Here is a 25,895-nt window from a genome sequence, read left to right as displayed (position 1 = left end):
CAATAGAAATGCAGCTAAGACAGGAACCTTCTGCAAGGTCCAAACTGCAGGGGTTTAGTGTGAGGATAAAAGTGGAAAGGCGAGGGCTGTGCTTGGCTGCCCTCGGGCTCTTGCCCTCTCAGTGGAGAGTCCAGAGTTTCCAGGAACAGTTCACGTCAAGGTGGGAGAGGATTCTCCAGTGACACGGGCTTGATGCACTGATGATGAGCACCACGTTTTACAATGTGATCACATGAAGATGCCATGTGACCTCTGCTTTTCAGCCAGTAGAAATCTTAGAAACCAGCACATGTTTGATGGGCCACTCCAGCTCCCCCAGGGTACACAGTCGGAGGCCTTTGTGTTCCGTGTCTGCCAGTCTGTGGAACTTGCTGCTTCTGAAATATGATTCATTCATTTTTGCCCCATTTTAACCTTGACGATTAACTTTGTAGGTGGCAGGGCATAGCAGTAAATTCCCAAATCCCATCCATGCAGTCCCATCTATGAGTCCATCTGGGGGGATATGGATGAGGCCAGTAGGTACAGAGTTGATCCTCCATTCCTGTGGTCTCCATCCGCAGATCCACCCACCACAGATCGAAAGTGCACAGACATTTTCTTAAGCAAATACAGCGAACTAACCATTTGCATATCGTTTACACTGTATTCAATATTAAAAGTGGTCCAGAGATACAGGGGGACGTGCACAGCTTCTAATACCATACCATTTGACATAAGGGACTTGAACGTCCATGTTGGGAGCCCTGGCACCTGTCTGCTGTGGATGCCAAAGGACAGCCCCCTGGGAATCCCCCTCCCAGACTAATTTTGACTCACATTGACCATATTTCTGAATTTTCAGTTTCGAGAAACAAGATTTCACTATGACTTCCGCTAACCATGTTTTTACAAAATCATACTGGTGACTTGCTTATCAGTATCCCTGTCTGAATCACTCACAACTTTGATTTTTTTTTTAAGTTACTTTTTTCCCCCAGCTGGTACTATTTTTCTAAAAGCTTTCCGTGAGTGGTGTTGCTGTTATTTGCACTGGCAGGTCTGTGGAACCTGAATTGAATGCTGCTTCTCAAGCCGATTCCGTGGATCTCTTGATGGTCAGCCTTACTGAGGGCAGGGACAGGGATACGTTCAAAAGTCCTGGCATTGCTCTGTATTTATTTATTATTTTACAAACTCTAGGATCTTCTAGTATGCAGCAGTAGAGTGAGGATGTTTTGGATCTCTGTGGATGAGAAGCCAACTCAGAGGTGTGGGCTGTGCCTTCCTTGTTCTGAGTGGTCTGCCCAGCCTTCAGGTTGGACCCTGGAGTCTGTGTGTGAAGGCCAATGTTGACTGGCGGTCAGGACATGGCCTGCAGGGAGCACCTCTCCTGTGCTCTCAATCCGCAGCTGATGCTCGGTCCCCAGGTTCCAGGCCCATGGCTCCTGTGAGCAGCTGGCACTTGCAGGACTTGCAGGGTAATAAACATCACCACCTTCTGTCAGTGGTGGTCCTTATCTGAGAAGAGTGTCTTCACACAGATAATCTGTGTGAAAGAACTGAAAAGCTGAGCGATTATTCTGGTATGGAAACTGGAAACAAAATCCCTCTCTGATCCACAGCCACCACCGCCACAGTTAAACACCAGCTTCAGCCCGTGACATTTTTATTCCCAAGTGGCAGAATTAATCCCACGGCTTATTTAGAAAAGAATATGTTCCTGAGAACAAAGAATTCTGGAGCTCACTGTGGTCATTCGCCAGGTGAGGGATTGGCTGAAAGCAAGAATTATTTAGTCTCTCCTGATCCAAGCAACAGTTGTGTGTGCTTGGTAGGACAGTGTGATGTATTGTTACGTCATTTTACGGGTGGATAGAGAGTTCTGGAGAGGTTAAATGAATTCTAATTCTTTAGTCCATGATGCCTGGCCTTGGGAAAATTGTAAGAGAGACAGGTGCCCTTCCCTTGAAGTGATTATACTCTGAAAGGATTTTTAAATGATAATCTGATATTATTAGCACATGAAAAGAAAGCTCCAAACCAGTAATATGTAATTGCCAAGTGAGTAGCACCCATGAATCAGAAGTGGGGGCCCAGGGAAGAATGCTGGTCACCTTCACGAGAGGCCAGGGTGAGAAGGAATGGAGAGGAGGGTGAGCGCAGAGCAACATGACAGGAAATGCTGGAGAGGACAGGAAGTCCACTGTCCTGCTGGGGAGAAGAGGGTACTGAAAAGCCACAGGCAAAATCTCTGGGGACATTCCTTGATGGCACCGTGGGACAGAGTGTCTTGAACAATTGGACCAGGACCATGGAAACTAGAAGACACTATCCACCATGCGACCAGCTCACTGGTTTCATTAATGAGGTTCTTGGCATAAAAGTTAACTAGTGAGATCGAAATAAAATACACAGACTCAGTTACCTTTTTCTATGACCAGGTCCGAGACGGCTCCCCCCTCTGGTTCCCTCCTCGAACCACCCGGTAGGGCAGCGAGGATTACTCTGGGCTAGCAGGAGAGAGAGAGAGAGAGCATGCCAGGGAGTAGCCTTTTATTGGGGAACAAGAGATTCAGGGGAGAATTCCATCCAATGAAGTTTGAGGGGGGCCGCACTCCAAGGTCAGGGTCAGTGATTGGCCCCTGGGGTCAGTGGTCAGTCGCACCCCAACACGGACAGGCTTTCGCACCAGGAGAGGGCCGGGAAAGCTCCAGCACAGTTTAGCCAGAGCGCCTCAGACCCAAACTGGGAGTTGCCCAGTCATGTGTGAGAATGGCTCTCCACAACACTAGAAGATGTTGTTTAAATGTTTTCTAGTTTAATCTCTTTGCAAACTGAATATACTTTGCAGATCTTCACAGATGCACATTTTGAGCTCTGGAAGTTAGGCTGCAGTCTGAAAATCGATTTCTGTTCCTTGCCTCCTTTAATAACAGACCATGCTGCTCAGTGGTGGAATGCCCTGGGCCTCTACCTTGTATCCTAAAATAGGCCGATGCAGTAACACCAGAACTCTTGGGCAGCTCCAGGGTGGAAAGACGGGGGTGTGCAGTGAACACATGGAAGTCTTCTCTGTGTCAGAGCTTGGATCCTTGGGAAGATGGGCTTCTTGCCCTACAGTAGACACGAAAATGGAAACTGACCTACATGCCCCATGGCCTTCTGACAATTGGCATATAGAAGACAGAGAAACAATCAGTGAAATACAATAGGCTGTTACCTTATCATTTAACCATTAATTCCCTCATTTTTGAAAGAAAAGTGGGTATATTTACTATAAAGAGACTTGACATTAAAGGTCTATCCAAACACTAACAAGTGACCCTGCATTATGATCCTTTGAGTAACTAGACATGTATCTAGGGAGTTGGGACTGGTGAGACTGACTTAAGACAGATAGGTTGGTTCTTAATCCCATCTGTTGAAGTATCTAAAAGATTTAGGAATCTAGACTCAAACCTGAGGACCTCCATGCTGGGAAAATAAAGTGTGACCTTAATCTTGAGGGACAAGATCAAAAAGGAAGAAAGGTAGATGGATTAAAGAAATAGCAGGGGAATTTATAAGTTACCAGGCAGTTTTCTAGACTTTTGAGTAAGTGGCTTAAGATATTCTCTCTCTCTCTTCCTTCTTACATGTGGTCCAGGAAGTTTAAGGATGCCCCACGGGTGGTATGGTCATTCTGCATTTCTGTGGTTTTCTTTCCATGGTTCACAGTCTGAAAGTATTAAATGGAAAAATTCACAAATAAGCAATTCATAAGTTATATATTGCATGCCATCTGAGCAAGATAATAGAATCTTACCCCATCCTATCAGCACCTGGATCACCTTTTTGTCCAATGTATCCATGCTGTATACACTACTTTCCCGTTCAGTCACTTGGTAACCCTCTCAGTTATAATATTGACTATCAAAGTATTCTAATGCTTGTTCAGATAACCCTGATTTTACTTTAAAATTTCCAGTAGTGATGTTGGCAATTTGGATAAGCCAAGAAAAGCTGTAAAATGCTTTGTTTAGGTGAAAGTTTATCATGGGTATGTATATATGGGAAAAAACAGAGTGTATATATGGCTCCATATCATCCATGGTTTCAGGGTCTTGGGATGTGTCCCCTGTGGATAAGGGGGATGACTGTAAATAGAAGCAAAGCAGTGATGAAGGGAGGGTGGAGGCAATGAGGTCAGAGAACAGAGGCAGTGGATACAGTGGGGAGGGGTCACTCCTTGCATTGAAATGGCGTTCTTTCTCTAAGAAGAAAACCACTTGAAGCAAGCTAAGGGATATTAAATAAGAATGATAAAGTCCACCTTTGCTTATATTTTAAATCATCACCAAAAATGAAGTACATTTTATCAGCTCTTATTATCCCAGTGACTTTTATTCCTTTGTCAGAGATGTGTTCCCATGAAAAACTCAAGGACCAATATAAAATACAAATCATCCCTAAGAATCATAACTCTTTAAATAATTTTCTTCTCTAGTAATATATAGTTTGTATTAATAATTATGGCTAAATTACAGATTGCATTTGCATGATCTTATTCTGTTATTAAAAAAAAAACACTGTCCCATATATTCTCTCACTTTAGACTCCCAACAACTAAGAAACTAGATTTCTAACTTTCGAGACAAGAATTCTGAAACTTGGCTTGACATTAATTGATGCTGTCTTTTATGCATGCTTCAAAACTATGCTATTTTCTTTACATGTATTGTCTCACTTTGTCTTCACAACTGAACCAAGGGCCCCTAGCATCCACATTTCCTCTCATTGCAAGATACCATAAGCTAAGATCTGATTGATTTTAAAGCCCAAAGCTTGAAATCACTGCAATTTACTGAGCATATAACTTACCTAAGCCCTATGAGGCAGTAAGTGACAGAAAAAGGAAATGGGCATATCCATTTGCTATTAATTTTTCCATGCAACCCCTAATGGGAAATTTTAATATAATGGATAAACAATCCTATAAAGCCACTGCATATTATAAATTTTATTTTGCAAATATATTATGTAATGTATTTCAAACTTGCATTATATTACAAATACACTAAAATAATCCATACAAATAATTCTTATTTTTTTAAATTCCTATAGACCTAAATGTTTTAAGGAAATTTATGGCCTTTACTACTCATTCATGTATTTAGAAAGAGTCATTAAATGCAAAAATGACATAGAAATGCTTTGCTACAATTAAAGCAATATTAACAAATAAGTTTGCATTGAAATGTGGATGTTCAGGTCCATTCAACAAGTTTACATGGAGCACTTACTGAGTAAGATGGTCCAGTCAACACGATAATAAGCAGACACTATCCCTCTTGAAGAGATTTATAGGCCTTCTTTAGGTGATTATGTTCAGTATTTCTGAATGCTCTTGAAAGAGATTATTAGGATTCCTGTTTGGGAATTATATTTAATAAAACTGAATGCTCTTGAAAGAGATTATTAGGTCTCCTAAGTATGAGTTTTATTCATCACGGATGGAAGATCCTCAGAGGAGGGGGAAGTGATGGGGTGCAGATGAGGTGTGTACTTACAAAACTGTAGCTCAAAATGGAACATAGGAGTTATCACCTGAGGAGAAATCATTGCTCTAGAGAATCCTAACAGAGGAACTGTTATATCAAATTGGAATAAAAAGGGATTTAGCAAAATCCTCAAGGCACAAATGATGTCTGAGATGGGCCTTAACGGGTGGTGAGAAGTCTGGAAGCAGATGGTGGGAGGGCACCCATCCACACTCATCGCTGAGTGTTCATAGAGCAATGAAGTGGCATGAGGCTGAAAAGGGGGACTTTAATGTGGCTCTCACATAGGACAGTGAGACCTTTGGGAGCACCTGCAATACAGTCAAAACAACCACTGGTTGGAGAGGAAGGAGATACAGGGTCACACCTCCACGTTGGCATTTATAAATGGCGTGAGCTTGGAAAAATAAGTTAATCTTTTTGAGTTTTAACTTCCTCACCGCTAATATGGAAATACTAGTAATTATTACTTTAAAGCCTGGGCATAAAGGAAACAGTGTGCCTGGGAGAACCCTGGAAAGCCTGACGCACAGCAGGAGAGGCATCTTGGCCGTCTTCATCGTCTCATCCTTATTGTTCAGTTGGCATTTGAAGACTTGGGAGCCTGAAGTTTTTAGGTTAGATCTGCATGCTAGGAAAACTCTGTAGGTGGTGATGAGGAGGGTGGACGGATAATAGAAGAAAGAACGAGTCAGGAAGCCTAATCGGGTTAAAAATGATGGTGGTGTGGTTAGGATGGTCGTTTGGATAAAAGAAGGAAGGAAAGAGAGACGGTGCAGAAACGCTCTTCATTGAGTCATTCATTCAAAAATATCCTGAGCACACACTGTCCCTGGCTCTATATTAGGTGCTGGAGCAGCCAAACAAATCTTGAAGTCCCCAGTTCCTCACAGGTTAGGGGACAAGTACCCTGATAAAGGTCTGTATGGGGAAAAGGTAGCACAAAGGAACGTTGAATCAAACCTTGGTTTGGCCATTGAAAGCTTCGTAGAAAAGGAGGAGTGGGATTGTGGATCTAACAAATGATCGACCCTGAGGACTGGAGAGGCTGCCGACTGCTAAGTGCAGCAAGATCAGAGAACCCGGGCTGAGGAGCAGAGTGAGGCGAGAACCGGGCCTTGACTAGAGCTAGGGAGGTCTCAGCTGCAGCCAAGCACTTAACCTCTTAGGGACTTGGTTTCTTCACCTCTAAAGTGAGGAAATAATAAGTCTACCTTTAGGGTCGTTAGGAACTGATGTTAAGTAAATTGTGTAAAACATTTTATATTCTAAGTACTTAATCAATATGAACTGTTACTCCTGGGGGAAGGAGTGATGAAGGGGAAGGAGTCTAGGGGGACTGCAAGGATTCTGACTGGAAGAGTTAATAGACATTGGTGCCATTAACCAGGACAATACAATACAAGAAGAGGAAATTTGGGGGGGGGGGGTTAGTGACCTGTTTTAAAGCTGTAGAGTTTGAACCGATTAAAGAATACCTGGGTTGAGGGGTTTAGTAGGCCCCTGGGCGGGCAGTGGAGCTGGGCATACTTGAGCATCACACACATGCTAAATGATTTCTAAAGCCACAGCAGTATACAAGATCACTAGGAAAAGGAAAGGGAGCAGGAAAGAGGCTGAACACAAAACATTTAAATAGTGAGGGAGAAGACAGCGCAGGAAAGTAAGGGGGCGGGGAGACCATAGTAGGGGATGTGAGGAGACTAGACATCCCAGGAGCTGGGATAGACGTTTCCAGAGCATTCAGGGCATCTCAAGGACTTGGCAATGAGGAGCACCTCCCTCAGAGATGGTTCCTTTGAAAAGTGGATGAGAAGGTCTCCATCATGTGAAGGCAGGCCGTGAATTCACGGGTATCCATTCCATTATTCTTAAACTTTATACACACAATGTTATAGACAAGTTATGTGCATAATTTACAGCAAAACATTTTTTACATAATAAGTCAGAAAAGACAGAAAGGAAGGAAGGAAGGAGGGGGGAGGGAAAGAAGGAAGGAAGAAAGGAAGGATGGAATGGATGGATGGAGGAAGGAAGGAAGGAAAGGGGAAAGAATCTATGCAGGTATCAAAACAACAGATAGAAAACGTTCTTTTGTTACCAGAGACCTAGGCCCAGGAATTCTGAAGATCCCAGCCAATCAGGTCCAGCCACCTACCCCAAAAAACAAAAGGAAAAAGTGAGGGTGAAAAACCGTATATGTATATAGGTATGTCAGAAAGACAAAGGGACCAGCATTTGCAGCCTGTTTCTGGGGGTGCTAATGTGAGCTTCCAGACTCTATAGACCAAGGGGACCAGAAATATACAGAGGCAAGTGGTCTTGGTCCAACTGGTCTATGGATGACTAGCTCAGGATTGTTCAGCCAGGCCTTGTCTGGGACAAGAAAGTCACTGTCACCTGGGGGATAGTTTCATCTCATCACAAGATGCACATCACTCAGACCTGTTGTTCCTAGAATCCAAGGTGACCGAGAACAAAGGAGACAGGTGCAAAATGGAAGCAGAGATGCCAAGTGCTTTATCTGGCTTTTTACCCATTGGACATTTACAGGGTCAAGTCAAGAGGTGATGTTTTTAGAAAAAGGGGCCTCTGAGTCCTTGGTACACTTTGATAAAGTTGGCTATTAAGATGAAATGGAGAAATAAAGGGTGGTTAGAGGAGGGATACAGGATCAGGAAGGGCTGAGGCCTCCGGTTGTCATTCACGGGGAAGAGGCCAGGGGAGAAGAAAGGTTGAAGTTAGAAGAAAATCAGTGGGATGTCGAGGGAACCAGATCTTAGGGCAGAGGAACAGACAAGATGGAGGCCACAGGTGGGGATCACCTGGGTCTGCCGGGGACTGGCCCCTCCTCAGTCAGGTCAGAGGGAAGGAAGGGGGTGGCGAATGAAGACCATGAAGGCCAACAGATCTGTCCTTGGGGAATACGGAAACTTCTGAATATCCGTTTTGTTTTATTTTGTTTTGTTTCTTTTTCAATCATATAAGAAGCAAGGGCACCTGGAGTGAGAGAACAAGAATCAAAGTGAGGCTCCAGGAGGATCACAAAATGTAGGAATATTGTCTAGGAACTTAGAAGAAAGGACAGATGGTGAGCAACTGCAAGGATTACCCTAGCCACACAGAGAGCCTCCTGGGGAAGTCAATGTCACAGATCCATGTGACCACCACAGTGCACAGCAGCCTTCCTGGGCAGAGGAGCCAGATGAGAGCTTGATCCCAAGCTAGAGACTTGGGGGAGTGTGGACCAGGCCCACGAGTGATTCCCACCATGCTGGAGGGTCTTGGGAAAGCCAGCAAAGAGGTCAGTTAGGTGGTCAGTATTGGACATGGAACTTCAGGAGCAATTGAGTGCCAGGTTCCTGGATGATCTAGATAAATAGGAATTGGAGAGGCCATCAAATGAGCCAGCTCAGGTTAGACTGGGAAGAACTCAGATTCTGGTTCTTGAAGACAAAAGTCCAAAGATCAGGACTGTAAAAAATTGAGGTGGAGTGGAGATAGAAGAACAGTTTGAGAAGGTGGCATGAAATGCTTGGGGGTTTCTACAAGTTTGCCCTTAAAAGTCAATAGGTAAATGTTTTGAAGGTCGTGAGCAAAAGAAGGGGTGCAGGAGAGCACCCTTAGACTAGTTTAAAGGGTGGGATGAGTAGGGAGAGAGATGAAGTTCATCTTTAATGAATAAAGAAGCTCATGGTCAGAGTCTCAAAGGAGAAGGGGTATCTGCAAGAGGACAGCAAGCTAAACAAAAGTGGCATCTCCCTCCTGTGGCATTTGTTTATGAGGATGGATGGATGGATGGATGGATGGATGGATGGATGGATGGGAGAGAGGAGAAGAAGGAAGGAAGAGATGGAAAGATTACAAGCATAACTAGGGCTGTAGAATAAGCATTAATTATGAACATAACCAAGGGTGATATCCTAACTTTCAAACTCAGTAGATGGTGCCTTTGTTGAGCACCTCATGTATGCAAGGCACAAGCACTGGGCCTGCTCACAGTTAACCTTCAGTGAATGTTCCTGCAGGAGCAGAGTTGGTGGTCAGGGATGGATTAAGATACAAAGACCAGGAGGACATCATTTCTACCATCATGGATCATAGCTTAGTGTACTCTTAAAGCTGTTCTGCTATTTCCCTTTTATATAAAGAGTATATATTAAACAAATTTCAACCTGAAAGTGTAAGGAATTGTAAGAAGGCCTAGGAAGTGTCCTTTTGAAAGTACTACTATTTTTTGTGAGCCTTCTATTCCACTTATTTCTGAGTAGCTATAGAACACAATAAAAGAGCAGTTTGTCTTTTTGTGATTTTTTTAAATAGCAGTCAAACATAAAATGACTAGATATGAGGGATGTTGATACACAGATGGAATCATAAAATAATTTGTGCAAAGTTAACATGGACATACTTGGGTTGTGTCTGCAAGGCTACTGTTTAATCGTGAGTAATTACTTAGTGTTTATCAATTCTGGCCCCAGAAGATCACACAGTCTAAATTGTGTCAGCCAAAGAATGATTGCAAAGGAAGCTACGGAGTGGCTGGCTGTGAGTGGGATGGCCTCGGGGACACATCAGACAGTCCACAGAGAGGAAAGGAAAAATCAGTTCAAGTGTAATTTGTAAATCAACATTTGTAATTGATGACTAATCTCCTCTACAAAAGATTCGAGGCCACTTGGAGCAAACACATATATATCCTAAGCAACAATTTCAGTAAAAGACAAGAAACAGAAACATTGTTGAAGAGGAGAGATGGCACCCGGAGAGAGCCACATTGCAGGAAGGACAGGTTAGGGGAGTAAAGAAAGCATGTTTGTGTCTTTATACCTTTCTTATTGGGGTAGCAACAATCCTGGTGAAATCTGACCTCCTCCTCTATAAGGCCGGCCACTCCCTGAGGATGACTAGCTTGTTGATTCCATGGACAAAGTCTGATTCCACTCTAGGTACAAACATGGCCACCCTGCAAAATCCCTCCAAGGGGACAGGAGGCACTGGCAGGTACTTGGAGAGCAGGAAACGGGAAGAGAGGGGGACAAAAAGGGTCACTGGATCCTCCTTTGCTTTCCAGGGAAAACCTAGGTGACCAAGACCAGAGAAAGGGCACCTGCAAAGCTTATGTGTTTAGCCCCCCTGCTGGCTGTAGCTGGTGCCATGACCAGGAATAGAGGGCGAAGGGTCAGTAGATCCTCCCAGAGCAGCTTGGAACTCTCTCACCTTCCCTGTGCTCTCTGTTTGGTTCTGCCCTTCTGAACTTCTGGGGAGAGGAGCTTCCCAGAGAAAGAAGGCACAGGACTGTCCTTTCATGTCCCAAGTGAATCCTTTCCCACACCCCACCCACCTACAAAGGAAGGTAAGGACATCATGTCCTCCGCTCAGGAGATGGCAGGTTTTACTCTCCTTCTAAAGGAATCCCCTGCAGCTTCTCTGATTGCTTGGCTCAGTCCCTGTTTGCAAGCCCCACATCGACTTCCTGGCCGTCCCAAGTCAGTTGAGTCCTGTGATCAGTTATTGATGGCAACTGTCTTCCAGGAGATGAAGGAGAATACTGGAAATGAATAAGACAACCCCTCCCTCCCTCGCTCAGAGCTAGTGACAGGGGAGCACAAAAGGCACATTGCAGATACTGCACCTAGGACCAACCGGCGCGCTGGATACTGGCTGATAGAGAGTGACACCATTCCCTGCTGCACGCATGGGATTTGGTGTTTTCACTTCTCCATGGATGACCTAGTTATAGACACCAAAGTGACATGCGGAACTTATGGGGAGCTTTATCTCTAATAATTACTCCCCTACTAAAGACCCCTAAAGTTAAAATTGATGTGTGCTTCCCTTCGGAAACTCCCTATGAATTGTGTGGATTCGGGTCCAAGTCTGTACAGCATCTCCCATAGAACTGGGTTATCCCTTTACTTGGGGGCTCACACCAAGAGAAAATAGGATGGGCTTTTCTTTTTTAGGCATAGAGGGAGCCTGGAGATAGATATGGAAACAAGAATTGGTCAAATTAGGAAAGCGGATCCTAAATGTGGGTTTTACATCTTTAAAAAATAATAAACCCCCTTGATCCTTTATTCACTCCTGTCATTTTCCTGCCTGATGAGGCTGGCTTGCGGAGCCTCTGCACGTGCTGCTGACCTCACCTTCAATGCTCTTTGTCTTTATCCCCTTTAGGAGATGACCTGGCTTCCACCACTGTCTGCTGTTCAAGCACCTGGCAAAGTGGAACCAAGCAAATTTCCATTTCCAAATAAGGTGAGCTCTTGCATCATTTGGGAATACTCTGTGCTCATGCAGACATTCGAGGTGGACCCTCGGTTGACCCTTTGTGGGCTTCTCCCACGTAAATATTCCTGCCCAAAGCACGTTAATCTAATCTTGAGCAATCTCCAGGAACATATTTGTGGGCTAGGATTGTGGCTCAGTGGCAGAGCACTTGCCTAGCATGTGTGAGGCCCTGGGTTCCGTCCTCAACACCACATAAAAGTAAATAAATAAAAGTCATTACTATCCATCTACTGCTAAAAATATTTTTTTAAAAAAAAGAACTTATTTATTCTTCAAAGGGGGAGAATTGAGCTTGCTATCTCAATTACCTATACTTTTGTATCCTTCAAACTGTGATTGTTATAACTGTCAACATGATCTAAGAACATTTGTGATGTTGAAATGCATCTTACATTTTATGCATTCAATGTGATTATATATCCTGGGGGTTTTTTTTCTTCAAAATCTGTTATTAAATTGATTTTATCTTAAAATGAATATCTTAGAATTAGAGGCATGTGGTATTTAATTTTTCTTGGGTATCTTTTTTAAAGTTTGAAATATTTTCTAGGAGCTACAAAATGTTTTCTAGTCGAGCACACGCCTGTAATCCCAGAGGTTCAGGAGGCTGAGGCAGGAGGATCATGAGTTCAAAGCCAGCCTCAGCAACTTATCAAAGCCCTAAGCAACTTAGTGAAACCCTGTCTCTAAATAAAAATAAAAGGGCTAGGAATGTAGCTCAGTTGATTAGGACCTCTGGGTTCAATTCTTGGTACAAAAAAACAAAAAACAAACAAAGATTTCTATATTTTTTAAGGAATAGTATACAAAAAATATCAGTCACAAAATATATTTATATTTAAGTTATACATGAGTCTAATAGGATTTCTTTGATTTTTTTCCAATCATGTAACTGATATATAATTATATGTTTATTATTAAGATCAAATTATACAAGTGGAAAGAAAGCAAAATATGAAAATCCCAGAAAACCCAGTTAGATTCTATTTCAAATCCCAAGGATTACTCTCAAGAGTTTGGTGTGTGGGGGCTGGGGATGTGGCTCAAGCGGTAGCACACTCACCTGGCATGCGTGCGGCCCGGGTTCGATCCTCAGCACCACATACAAACAAAGATGTTGTATCCGCCAAAAAACTAAAAAAAATAAATTAATTAATATTAAAAATTCTCTCTCTCTTTAAAAAAAAATGAGTTTGGTGTGTTTGCTGGGATTGTGGAATAAAAATAAGTATCAGTTGTTGTCCCTGTGCATTTTAGGCACCTATATTTAAATGTAGTTTTTTTTTTAAACTCTTACATTGTAGAGCAATAAAAACATTTTTATTCAAGGATTTGTTTTTTTCCAAGTAGCCACAATACATAAATATCACTGCTAAATATCAAGATCACAACCTTCTAGAATGAATTACTGAAATAATTGTTCATTGCTTCTATCACAATGGTGAATTCCAGTCTAAGTTGGTTTTATTACCTTTAGCAAAGTGCACTTGGAGCTCTTTCCAAGTGAACCTACAGAGATTTCTTTATCCTTCTAAACAGCAGCAAAAGCTCGGCATGGTGGCACATGCCTATAGTTCCAAGTACTCAGGAGGCTAAGGCAGGAGGATCACAAATTCCAGCCATCAACTTAATGAGACTCTGTCTCAAAATAAAATATAAGTTCCTTCATTCTTCCCTATTCCCCAGAATATGGATTGGCATCCGCTTATCTGAGAAAACATTCAGGTTTTGGTTTTGGAGGACTGGCTTATTTCCACTTAGCATGATATTCTCCAGTTCCAAACTTTGGTTTGTGTAGAGGGGAACCAGGGAGGGGGTGGGGTTGTGGGTATGGGAAAGAGGGTAGAAAGAGACCGTCATTATTACCCTATATACATGTGTGGTTACACTAGTGGTGTGACGCTGAGCTGGGTACAGCAGAGGAATGAGAAGTTGTGTTCCATTTGTGTGCTATAGGTCAAAATGCATTCTACTGTAAAATTAATTAATTGATTAATTAATTAATTTTTTGATAAGATAAAATATAAAAAGGACTGGGGATGTAGCTCTGTGGTAAAGTGCCTCTGGATTCAATCTGTAGTACCAAAAAAAAAAAAAAAAAAAAAAAGAAGAAAAGAAAGAAAGAAAGAAAAAAGAAAAGAATTCTAAACCGCAGCAAAATATTGGGTAATATGGGTTTGCCATGTTTTCTTTGATCGAGCTCCTTTTGGTAGACTTTGAGATTGTCTGTGGTTTGTTAATTACACACTCTGGTACCACAGACACTTTGTAAATGCCTCTTTGTCTGCTGCTATCGACTGTCCCCAGTAAGGACACCTAGCCTGGGAATTCCAAGGGCGCCGGAGCCCTCAGAAACCATTTACACTTGGCTGTGTTTCAGAGTCCATTTTATGTATCTTAGCCAATGATTAATATTATCTGGGCTTTTATCATTGTGTCTGCATGATGGATGAAAAGTTGATATCTCATTGTTTTAATTTGCATTTCCCCAATTACTTCTAAGCTTGAGCAGTGACTGTTTTTCCTTTTCAAATAGCCCATTCATATCCACTGCCACTTCATAAAAATGATTTGTAGGAACTCCTTATATCTTATTCACTTGTCTATTATATAGAATGTCACCATTTTTGTAACCTTATTTATGTGCCTTTTATCCTAGAAAAGTGTTTAATTTTTATGGCAGAGAAAAATGATGTTCCCTTTTCCAACATTCTAACAATGTTCTCTATTTGTATTCCCATTCTTTGGTGGTATGTTCTTAGACCTGAATACATTGAGGATGGTGTGACTTAGGATTCTAGTTTTTGGTTTTTTTTAAGATTAGTTAATTATTATAACACTATCAACATACGGAAAGCACACTTTTCTCCCACTTCTTTGAAATACCTGCTATGTCTATAGATGTATTTCTAGTAAATATGTGGATTTGTTTCAGGATTCACTATTCTGTTTTTCCAACCTATTTATCGAATTCTTTCCCAATACCTTATTGTTTAAGTCAGAGGTAGACAGCTGGACGTGGGTTGCCCACGACTGGAGTCCCAGCTACTGCAGAAGCTGAGACAGGAGAATTGGTTGAGCCCACAAGTTTGATACCAGCCTGGGCTACACAGTGAGGCCCCATCTCAACAAGAAACAGAATTTGACAAGACCCTTTCAGTGAAGAATCAGATAGCAAACAGTTCAGGCTTAGCAGACAACAGCTAATGAATGAATGGGGCATCTCATTGGAGGAGTGTAAACTGGATGCACCTGAAGTTCCCAGACTCCTAGCCCTTTGAACGCAGGCAAATTTTGGATAATTTCTGCAGCATGGATTTCTAATGGCATCCTGCCACACCTAGAATGAAATGAAGAAACCTTACAATCTTTGCATGTAACCTGAACCAAATAATGGCTGACCCTCAACACAATCAAGTAAACTTATTTGTCATTTACATATGCCCATGGTGTAAGTTTTGATATAATTGAGCACATACCAAAATAGACTTTGTTGTGACTTTCTCAAAATTCCTTTTGTTTTCTTTCATGTAAATACTAAAGTAATAACAACTCCTGAGGTGAAATTGAGATTTTTAAATCACTAATGCAAAAATTTCATTTTTATAGCTTTATTGAGGTACAGTTGACAAATAAAAATGGTATGTATTTGAAGCAAACAACTTAATGTTTTGGTATTTATATATATATTGTGAAGTAATCATCACAAGCTAATTAGCGTATCTGTCATCTCACATAGTTACACTTTTTTTTCCTTTGTGATCCTAGCAAATGTCCTCTTAGTGAATTTCAAGAACACAATATAGTATCACTAGCTATAGTTATATTTTTGATATAACATACTGCATATCATTCATGTATGTGTGTGTCGTTTGTGTATGTGACAGAGATAGATAGATAGATAACTTGAGGCCTTATGCTAAGTGAAATAAGTCAGACACAGACAGATATTGCATGATCTCACTTACATGTAGCATCCAAAATAATCAAACTCATAGAAGCAGAGTGAATGGTGGTGGCCAGTAATGAGGGCACAGATAGTAAGAAATGTTAGTCAAGCTGAGCACGGTGGCTCAGGCCTGTAATCCCAATGGCTCAGGAGGCTGAGGCAGGAGGATCTCAAGTTCAAAATCGAGACACTAAGCAACTCAGTGAGACCCTGTCTCTAAATAAAATACAAAATAGGGCTGGGGATGTGGCTCAGTGGTCAGGTGCTCCTGAGTTCAATCCCCAGTACAAAAAAAAAAAAAAAAAAAAAAAAAGAAATGTTGGTCAAAGAGTGTGAAGTTTCAGCTATGCAACACAAATACTTCCTAGAGATCTAACAAACAGAAACCTGAGTATAAGTAAAAACTTTCGATTTTAAAAACAGGAAGTAAGTTGGAAGTTTCTTATTTTTCATTCATTATTATCCATCCTATGGGATAAAACACAGAATTCTGGATGTCAGTGGAAAGTGTGCCCTATTTAGGATGTCCATTAGACATCTTCCGGGGTGCCAGGATTTGCGTGGAGATGATATTTTACCTCTAGATCTTTTTTTTTTTTTTAAGAGAGAGGAGAGAGAGAGAGAGAGAGAGAGAGAGAGAGAGAGAGAGAGAGAGAGAGAGAGAATTCTCTAATATTTATTTTTTTTTAGTTCTCGGCGGACACAACATCTTTGTTGGTATGTGGTGCTGAGGATCGAACCCGGGCCGCACGCATGCCAGGCGAGCGCCCCACCGCTTGAGCCACATCCCCAGCCCCACCTCTAGATCTTTTTGCCTTGCCCAAGAAGAAAGAATAAGTGATTTCGCAAAGCGTCAGAACATGGCATGATTTTAATAGTGCCATTTTACAGAAGGCTTGCCGTAAGCACTGATCATTTACCTTATACAAATGAAAGAAGGCTGTGTGAGCTTCCTATTTCTGCTGTAACAAGTGACCACTCGCTTAGTGACTTAAGTCACACCATCCTCAGTGTATTCAGGTCTAAGAACATACCACCAAAGAATGAGAATAAAAATAGAGAACATTGTTAAAATGTTGGAAAAGGGAACATACTTTCAGAAATCTAAATTGGGGTTCAGGGCATAGGGGCAGCAGGCTGAAGGCTCTAGGGAAGAAATCCTTTGCTAGCTTCTAGAGGCTTCCATACTCAGGGCTCGTGTCACTCAGACCTCTGCTTCCCTGCTCTTGTCCTCTCTGACCCTCTTTCTCTCTTCCTCCTTTTCCTTATTAGGACCTTGATATTGTATTTGGTTTATCTGTATAATCTCCTATTTCAGAACATCTACAAAGTACCTTTTTCCATATCAGGTACATATTGCAGGTTCCTGGAATGGGGGACAGACATCTTTGGGGGTGCTTATTCTGGCTATGCCAAAGACTGTTTTTGACTTTCCCAGAGAGTGGACCTCTAGTTGGTGGGGATGGGGGTTGCTGGGGATGGAATTCGCACAGGGTAGGCACACACTCTACCAGTGAGCTACATTCCCATCCCTCAGATGCACGTCCTTTAACCTTTTATCTCAACAAACGAGCATTCTGACAGCTGGACATTGAAACTGATTAATTAGACTGTTAATGTTTGAGATTATCACTATAACGAATGTGTTGAGCTGGAATTGCTTATGGAATTTGAGTTGCTTTCTCCAAAATGACTAATAAACAATGAAATTAAGACCTTATTAAGATTAAGGGAACCATTTGATCTCACAAGGAAAAGTCGATTTTACTAGGCATTCTGAGTTACCAGTACCACTAAATTAATTAGCTAAATACTTCCGAGAATTCCCTCACTCTGTCTGAGTATTGAAGGACATAATATATAGCAAAGTCAATTGATAATGAACTTGGTTATTTTTTTTTCCTACTCTCTGAGGACTTGATTTGGAATCCCAATTCCCTGGACAAACACTACGAGGAATTTCTGCCTCATTCTTCAAATCTCAAAAGTAATTGAATTTGGTAAAGCAAAGAACGCCCTTCTCCTTTAAATTGGCTGCCATTATCAGGTATTTCAACCAAGAGAAAAGAAAATGAATTTACTTGCCCTTTCCCCTTTCCCTGTGCATCAATCTCATAAGTTTTGAAATGCAAATAAAGAACTCAAAAGTGTAGAATGTTTTCCATTCTCCAGAATGGGTATGTCTAAAACCAGGGGCATTTCACAGGCCGTGGATGCTGAATCTGGTGGGTTAGGCCTGGTCTGAAAATATTCTTGCTGATGGTTTTTTTAAAGTTTGTTCAGAGGAGTTCTAGCATCACCATAGAAACAAGAATCCTACCATTCTACCGCCTTTCTCTTTATACACTCCAGGGAGAATGAGCACCTGGAAGTAGGAAGGAAAGTGTTTGGAGATGGAAAGTTTATTATACAGCTTCCTCTTTGGGTTGCTACTGTGCTTCAAAAGCAACCACAAGGGGCTGGGGCTGGGGCTCAGTGGTACAGCACTCGTCCTGCATATGTGTGAGACCCTGGGTTCCATCCTCAGAACCACATAAATAAAATAAAAAGGTATTGTGTCCACCAACAACTAAAACAAAATTAAAAAAAAAAAAACCACAAACCCAGTGTAGTGGCACACACCTGCAATCCCAGCAACTCAGGAGGCCAAAGCAAGAGGATTGCAAGTTCAAAGTTAGCCTCAGCAACTCAGTGAGGCCCTGAGGAACATAGCAAGACCCTATCTCAAAATTTAAAAATAAAAAGGGCCGGGGATGTGGCTCAATGGTGAAGTGCTGCAATTAGTTGGCAGCAATTTTCTTTCAGGGTAGTACATAAGATAATGCGGCCTCATATAGTTTGACAGGCTACATTGAATGGAATGTGGGATCTGTTATGGTGTTTCATTGAAGGGCTTTCTTGGAAACAGTGTGCCTGGTTATTTCTGTCTTCAGCAAAATGATTTGTAAAATAATTTTACTTCTCAACTAAATGCCACCTTTAAAGGAGTTTTAATATTCTCAGATGCCAAAGAAGGGTCTGGGTGTTGGGACTTCCAGATTTAAAGGTGGAGAAGAGTAAATTCCCATTGTAGATGATCTTCTAAGTCATGAAGAGTGAGCTTATAGGAAGTGGTTATACTGAAGCAGGTTGTCTGGAAGCATATCTTTGGTTCTCTGCTGAAAGAGTCTGTCAACAGTCATCATCTGAAGCCTGAGTTTTAGGATGCTTCAAGAAATAAAATCTCTGTTTCTTATTAGTGTGAGCAAGGTCAATTTTTTTTCTTTCTTTTTTTTTTTTTTTTTAAAGAATAAGCTTAACACCGGCACCATCTCAATGGCTGTTCCTGCTCATTGGTGACAAGTGAGTCTTCCCCGTCTAGGATAGGATGCCTCCAAAGGCCAAAATCTACAGACAGGACAGAGGAGCTAACTCACTGGGGCTCAAAAGTATTTTTAACATAAAGACTAAAAGTAATTTCTGTTCAGATATACACTGTAAGTTAACCAGAAAGGAAGGAAACTCGCTGGTGCCCTTGGGGAACTTGCCTGTGGGTCTCTTCTTCAAAACAGCACCTCTGCAAACTGGGCCAGAGTCGTTTTTGCAGATTCCATGTTGGCCATCACTTCAGTGACACTATTTCATCTCAGAGTGAAAGTTGAACTTTGTTCTTTCCCATCAGCTGAACAGCTCATCACCACCAACTCTGAAAGAGGGTTACTAGGCATCCGCGCATGACTCAGGCTGCCTAATAGAGTGGGAATCCCATCCCTTCCCAATTTTCTCCTCCAAATCCTCGCCCACCAGACTGGCTCATTTGTACTATTTCAGTGGAATTCCTTTTTAAAACAGACATTATTCGTTAGAATTGAATATGCCACAAGTGCCATTAAATGATACCTCTGCCCTTTAACAACTGTATTCATAGAGCAAAATTCTGGTAAAATATGTTAAGCCATATACTGGAAAGTAATTCCATTTCACTGGATTTCCATTCCACATGCCAGAATTATAAAGAAGTTTTGTTGGATTTTATGCACTGCTACTTATTTTTTTTATATTCCTACCACCTCAATTCATTTTATAACTCCCCCTTATATTTCACATCAAATAAGGATCTTTCAAGGAAAGAGGATGTGAATTCTCAAGACAAAATTCACATATCACTTTAATATAAATAAAATCAGGTTTAATCCCATTTATCTGAGTAGATACTGCAAAGTACTGGATTTACATCAGAGTAGATAAGTGGATATCTGTAATAATCTTTTCACCCCCTGCTGTGAGATTGACAACAGCCTGTCAGCAATGTTCCTGACAGGAGAGGGGCCAGCCTTATCTGCAGAGATGCCGGTAGTACAGGTGCCTTCAAAAGGAAGTGGCTGAGACTCAAAGTCAATAATATAATAGACCAGTGACTAAATATAGAACTAAACCCACAGATTTCATAAAAGAAAACAGAGGGTTAAATCTTTGTGGCTTGGATTCAGCCAGGAATTCTTAGCTATGGCCCCAAAAGCTTGAGCAATGAAAGAAAAACTGGATAAATTAAACTTCATCAAAATTTAAAACTTGTGCATCGAAGAATATTATCAATACATGGGAAAACAAGCTGACAGAATGGGAGAAAAGATTGGCAAATCATATATCTGTGAAGAGTGTAGTATCCAGAATATAAAGAACTCTTTCAACTCAACCTCAAAAAGGCAAAGAGTTGTATTAAATCAAGGCAAAGGACTCGACTGGGTATTTGTCAGAAGAAGATTTACACACAGGCAATAAACACATGAAGAGATGCTCAGCGTAGTTAGTTTTTAGGTAAATACAAGTCAAAATCACAATGAGGTATTCCACTTCACACCCTCAAGAATGGCTAGGTTTTTTGGTTTTTCTTTTTAATATTTATTTTTTAGTTGTAGTTGGACACAATACCTTTATTTTATTTATTTATTTTACGTGTTGCTGAGGATGGAACCCAGGGCCTCGCACATGCTAGGCAAGCGCTCTACCGCTGAGCCACAACTCCAGTCCCTAGGTTTTTATTTTTTATTATTATAATGAAAAATAATAAATGTTGATGAGGATTTAGAAAAATTAGAGCCCTTATACTTCCCTGGTAGGAATCCAAAATGTTTCTGCCACTGTGGAAAATAGTTTGACAATTCCTCAGAAAGTTTCAGAGAGCTACCATGAGATGACCCCAAAATTCCTCTTGTACACACATAACCCAGAAGGACTGAAAACAGGGGCTAGAACAAGGGCCTGCACATGCATGGTCACAGCAGCAGTGTTCCAAGTAGCCACAAATGAGAACAGTCCACATACCCACCAACAGGTGCATGGATAAGCAAATATGTGTAAATATATTATTAATCCATAAAAAGACATGAAACACTGATATATACTACAAGAAGAATGAACAAAACACTCTGCTAAGTGACTGAAGCTAGGTCGTATGACTCTACTGACACGAAATATCCAGAATAGACACAGATAAAATTGTTCATTGCTGGGGCCGAGGAGAGGGGAAATAGGGAGATCTTGCTTGATGGGCATGAGATTTTATTTTAGAATGATGGAAATACTTTGCAGCTAGGTAGATGTCATGCTTGTACAACGTTGAGGATGTACTACATTCCAATGAATTGTTTGTTCATTTCAAAATGGTTGATTTTATGTTATGTCACCTTTCCCTCAATAGACAAAACATAAGGTCAGTGCTACAGAATAAAGGTGATTGTGATCTACATTCCCAGATGTGCTTGCCAAGCACATTTATGCAAATAGGCCTTGTTACAGTCGCTGCTAAAGTTAGGAGCAATGACTCCGTTCTGAATGACCAGTCATCTGTCTCCTTTTCAACTAGTGTTTGGAAAAATCAAAGTAAGAAAATTAATTGATATTTCTTTTTCTTTCAGGACTCTCAGCTTGTATCCTCCGGACACAATAATCCAAGTAAGAAAGTCTTCTCTTCATAACTTTATACTCACAGGGAAAAGATGGGTTGGAGGGTGGAGAGGATGAGCTTGTAATAGACTGTTGGTTTAAAAGAAAGTCATTAGGAAACATCTTCATGTAGGAAACAGCCATTTGCTCAAGTACGCGTTGCCTAGATGAATGACCTTGAGTGACCTTGAGTGCTCACACTCAGTAGAAGGAAGACCAAACCATAAAATGCTGAATTTCAGTGATCATAGGAGGTAGCATGCTTTATTAACAGTTAATTGGTCACTGGTACATATGGAGGCGGGGGGGGGGGGGATAAAACTAAAAGGCAAATAGAGAGTTGACTAAATTAAAGAAAATGCACTGGAAAAAAAAAATCCAAAGACCTCAAGGTAAAGGCCTCAGAATCCATGAAGGAACGTCACCACTTGCCAGTTATGTATGCCATGTCCTCATTCAGAAATAGGCTGCGCTATTTAGGAAGGAAGTTACTCACTGAATTGGTGGCTAACGAAACATGTAGGCTTTTGTCATCAAAGAAGGGAGCATCCAGTAAAGCACGGTTTTCATTCTCTTGTGGCACTATTAATTGGTATTACAGTTGTCTGGGGCATTAAAGATGCAGGAGCTCCTCTGTTCCCGTCCTAAAAGTACCCTTGCAAAACCAGGGCTTTGTTAGTTTCTCCAGCTGCTTGTGAGTGTGAGTGCCCAGTGATAGAGTTATGTTTGAAGACGAAGACCACTCGGAGGTAGTAGATGCCTATTTATGTTTGTGTGCATTAAGCTAACGTGAAATCAAAAATATATGCTTTTTAAAAAAAATTTTTTTAATTTTTTTTTTAAATGTCTAATTTCACATTATTTAGAATGATTTTACTATGCAATTTAAAATAAAATTGAGCATTTTTTTTAAAAGAATAGGAGAAGAAGAAGAAGTGTTGGCAAGGACAGATGCTCAGATAAATGTGTTGGAAAGTTCCAAGATTTTAATGCACAGGTAGAGGAAGGTCAGCAGAGGGGAACAACGTGCCCATAATGTGCAGGTTGGATCAATTACCCCAACCTCTGTCGGGCTTTGCTTGGGGCACAGGTTCCAGTGAGACGTTTTTCTAAGATAAATTTCTCAATGCTTAACAAGCTTCTATTTTAAGATACTAAAAACATCCCACGGAGTGTTTAAATATTAATATAGATGATGGGTGTCTGCACTTTTCATCGTCCAGGTGTCGGGTTGAGTTTAAGCACTTCTCCCCTTCCCTTCGGAATCCCCACTGAAGAACCATAAAGCTGTAAAGATGGACATCAATCCTCAACAGCACTGAGAACAGGGAAGATTGCCCTCCGCAAACCAGACATTTAGCCGAGTGTCTGGAAAACAGAAAGTAAATAGGACCCTACTGAAAAATAACCCTGAGCAAGGAAAGTCATGACCCAGGAAAAGAAAAAAAAAAAAAAAGAGGAATAAGCCTTTGTGGTGAGGGACAGCTCTGGTGGTCCCAGGGCAGGCTAGATTTCCTCTAAACCACAGTAGAATGGATGTGGGTGGCAGCTGCACGGGGACCCCTGGGCCATCTTTCCCCGCCTCAGTGATGCACCCCACCCTAGCTAATTCTCATACAGCACTTTCTGTCTCATTTCCTTGCAAAAGGCCCCAAAGAACAAAAAACAGTGATAATCTTAAAAAAAAAAAAAAAAAAAGACAAGTGACTAGAATTCCTACTTGGGAACAATATATAAGAACACTTTCTAAGACAACACCAGACCTTGAATATAGACATAGATAGTGGCGGAAGAGTCATTTCTTTTCTCAAGAGGGAAATCAACACAAGCTCATCATGTGCAAAGCAAGCACACCGTGCTTCTAAGTGAAGAAGTGGGGGAGGCCCTGGGCTCTCAGCCTGGGCCTCTTTTATCTTGCTTTCTAGTCAACAAAGCCTGTCCTCTTACACATTTGCCCTAAATCATCCCTCCCTAGTGCAAGATGGTGTTAGAGAAACACTGTAGTCAGATGGGAAATCCACACCAGGTACCTTTGTTTTTACTAACCTGTTATTTGAACATGAAAATATAGACTTGAGTTCCAGGTAGAAGGACTGACCCCAGAGGAAGTCTAGCTAACACAAGGAGAAGAAAACAGTTCCAGCCATACTTACAGTCTTCAGAAAGACTTGAGATTATTCATATTAAATAGAAAGAACAAAGAGACTGTCGTGCAAAAAGTCATTCCTGAATAAATGAGCCCTTGAGAATTAAAAATGTGACCAACAAAAATTTTTTAAAAAATAAAAATAAAAGGAAAGGGTAGTAGTAGCTTTCATCTGGGATCCGGAATTTAAAGTTGAAAGCTCTTTTCTGAAACACAGGTGGGAACTATGGAAGGGGGGTTAAGATACACAGAAGGTCAAAATCCAGCTAGTAGGGATCGTAGAAAAGGAAGGGGACAAAAGCATAGCATTAGAAATCAGTAGTTTCCCCTGGGAAAGAGCAATTTGTGTCCAAAAACACTTTGCATAAGAGGAAATGAGAGGGACCGAAATTAGATTCCTCACTCAGACATTGGGATTTTCAGACACTGAATGCAGATGTTAGGATTATCAAGCCTAGAATACAAAATAAGAGCCTTAGCTTAATTTCTAGAAATATAAGAGAAGATTAGAAATATGATAAACAGCAAGATTCGAAGAAGTGCCAGCAGCCCGCATTTCTAGAAATGAAAAAGTAATAATAGAAATTAAAATTTCCAAGGGCCGGTCTAACAGCACATCAGAGAGAAAGAGAATGACAGAATGGAAATGTAAATTTTAAAAAATATATATATCCTAGAATACAGCCTAGAGAGACAGGTATGGAAAACAGGACATGGAAGTTGAGCAACAGGAAGGATAAAGTGGGAAAATCTAACGTCTAACTGGGATTCCAGAAAGGGAGGGAGGAAAGCATGAGGAATAAAATTTTTCGGAATTGAAAGACACTAGCCCACAGTTTCTTGAAATGCAGTGACTATTAAGCAGGATGAATAAAAAGAAATCCATGTGGACCCATTTTTGCAAAACACATAAAAAAGGGGGAGAAAACTTAAAATACCTTTTAGTATCTTTTTTTTTTAAAAAAAAAAAAAAGCAACGGTGAACTTATAACTTCACTCAATTGAGAGGAAATAATTACCAAACTAAATTCTGTACATTACAAACAACAACAAATAATAATATAGAATGACATTTCCGGACAAACAAAAACAGGGAAAGTGTGTCACCAGTAGACCCTAGAAAAAAAAAGGAATTCTAAAAGAATGTGCTTCATTCAGAAGAAATGGGAGCTTCAAGGGTTCTACAGTACAGACAGGACACATGGAGAAAGTGTGGACAATACTGTATACAACAACATCTTGTGAAATAATAAAAGTGTGATTTACACAAGCACAATGGCATAGAATAGAGGAAAATTGGGAATTAAAATCTTTCTGAGTTCCTGTAATTATTTGGGAGAAGAATAAAAATGTTAACTTTGGGCCAGGCATGGTGGTGCACACCTGTACTCCCATTGGCTCGGGAGGCTGAGACAGGAGGATCGTGAGTTCAAAGCTAGACTCAGCAAAAGCAAGGTGCTAAGCAACTCAGTGAGACTCTGACTCTAAATAAAATACAAGATAGGGCTGGGGATGTGGCTCAGTGGTCGAGTGCCCCTGAGTTCAATCTCCAGTACCCCCCCCAAAAAAAATGTTAACTTTGGACTTTGATAAATTCAGTGAGCACTTGTGATTTTTAATGTAACCATGAACTCTAAGAAAGGGTACTTCACCTACCAACAAAATACGAAAAACAACTCAAAAATTGAGATAAAAGTGGAATGTGAAAACGTTACCAGTTAATCTCAAAGAAATAAAGACTAGAAAAAGATCAGAGTGTGTGGAAAGATATAGTGGCATAAATAAAATAAAACCAGTAATCTAATCCATCTAACAAATGGATTAGATGCTATGATTTGATGACTGATGTTGTCCAAATGAATTAAAAATAAAACTCCATCTCTATGCAGTTTATAATAACACATTGAAAATTGAAGATACAGAAAATTTAGGAGAAAAAAAACAAAGGATGATTAGGAATGAAAACAGAGGTTTAGAAAAAAAGAAGTACTTCAGATATTAGTGAACATTTGCAATTAAAAGGTAACATAAACACCTAGTGTTAAAACTGGGGAATGAA

At 40.9% G+C, this 25,895-nt stretch overlaps 1 protein-coding gene across 1 annotated transcript in view; it reads left to right on the top strand.

The window, feature by feature from the left end:
- AFF3 (ALF transcription elongation factor 3) overlaps positions 1 to 25,895 on the top strand; it is a 502,728-nt gene that overhangs the window by 309,495 nt on the left and 167,338 nt on the right. Inside the window, exons 8-9 of the mRNA XM_081264786.1 lie at positions 11,703 to 11,783; positions 21,663 to 21,699. Of these exons, the coding sequence (XP_081120912.1) occupies positions 11,703 to 11,783; positions 21,663 to 21,699 (118 nt within the window). The remainder of the gene's footprint in view (positions 1 to 11,702; positions 11,784 to 21,662; positions 21,700 to 25,895) is intronic.

This window comes from Spermophilus citellus, assembly GCF_964194105.1.
Source record: "Spermophilus citellus genome assembly, chromosome: 13".
NCBI classification, from domain to species: Eukaryota; Metazoa; Chordata; class Mammalia; order Rodentia; family Sciuridae; genus Spermophilus; species Spermophilus citellus.
Note: the sequence above shows the minus strand (reverse complement) of the source record. Positions and strands in the feature narration are given on the sequence as shown.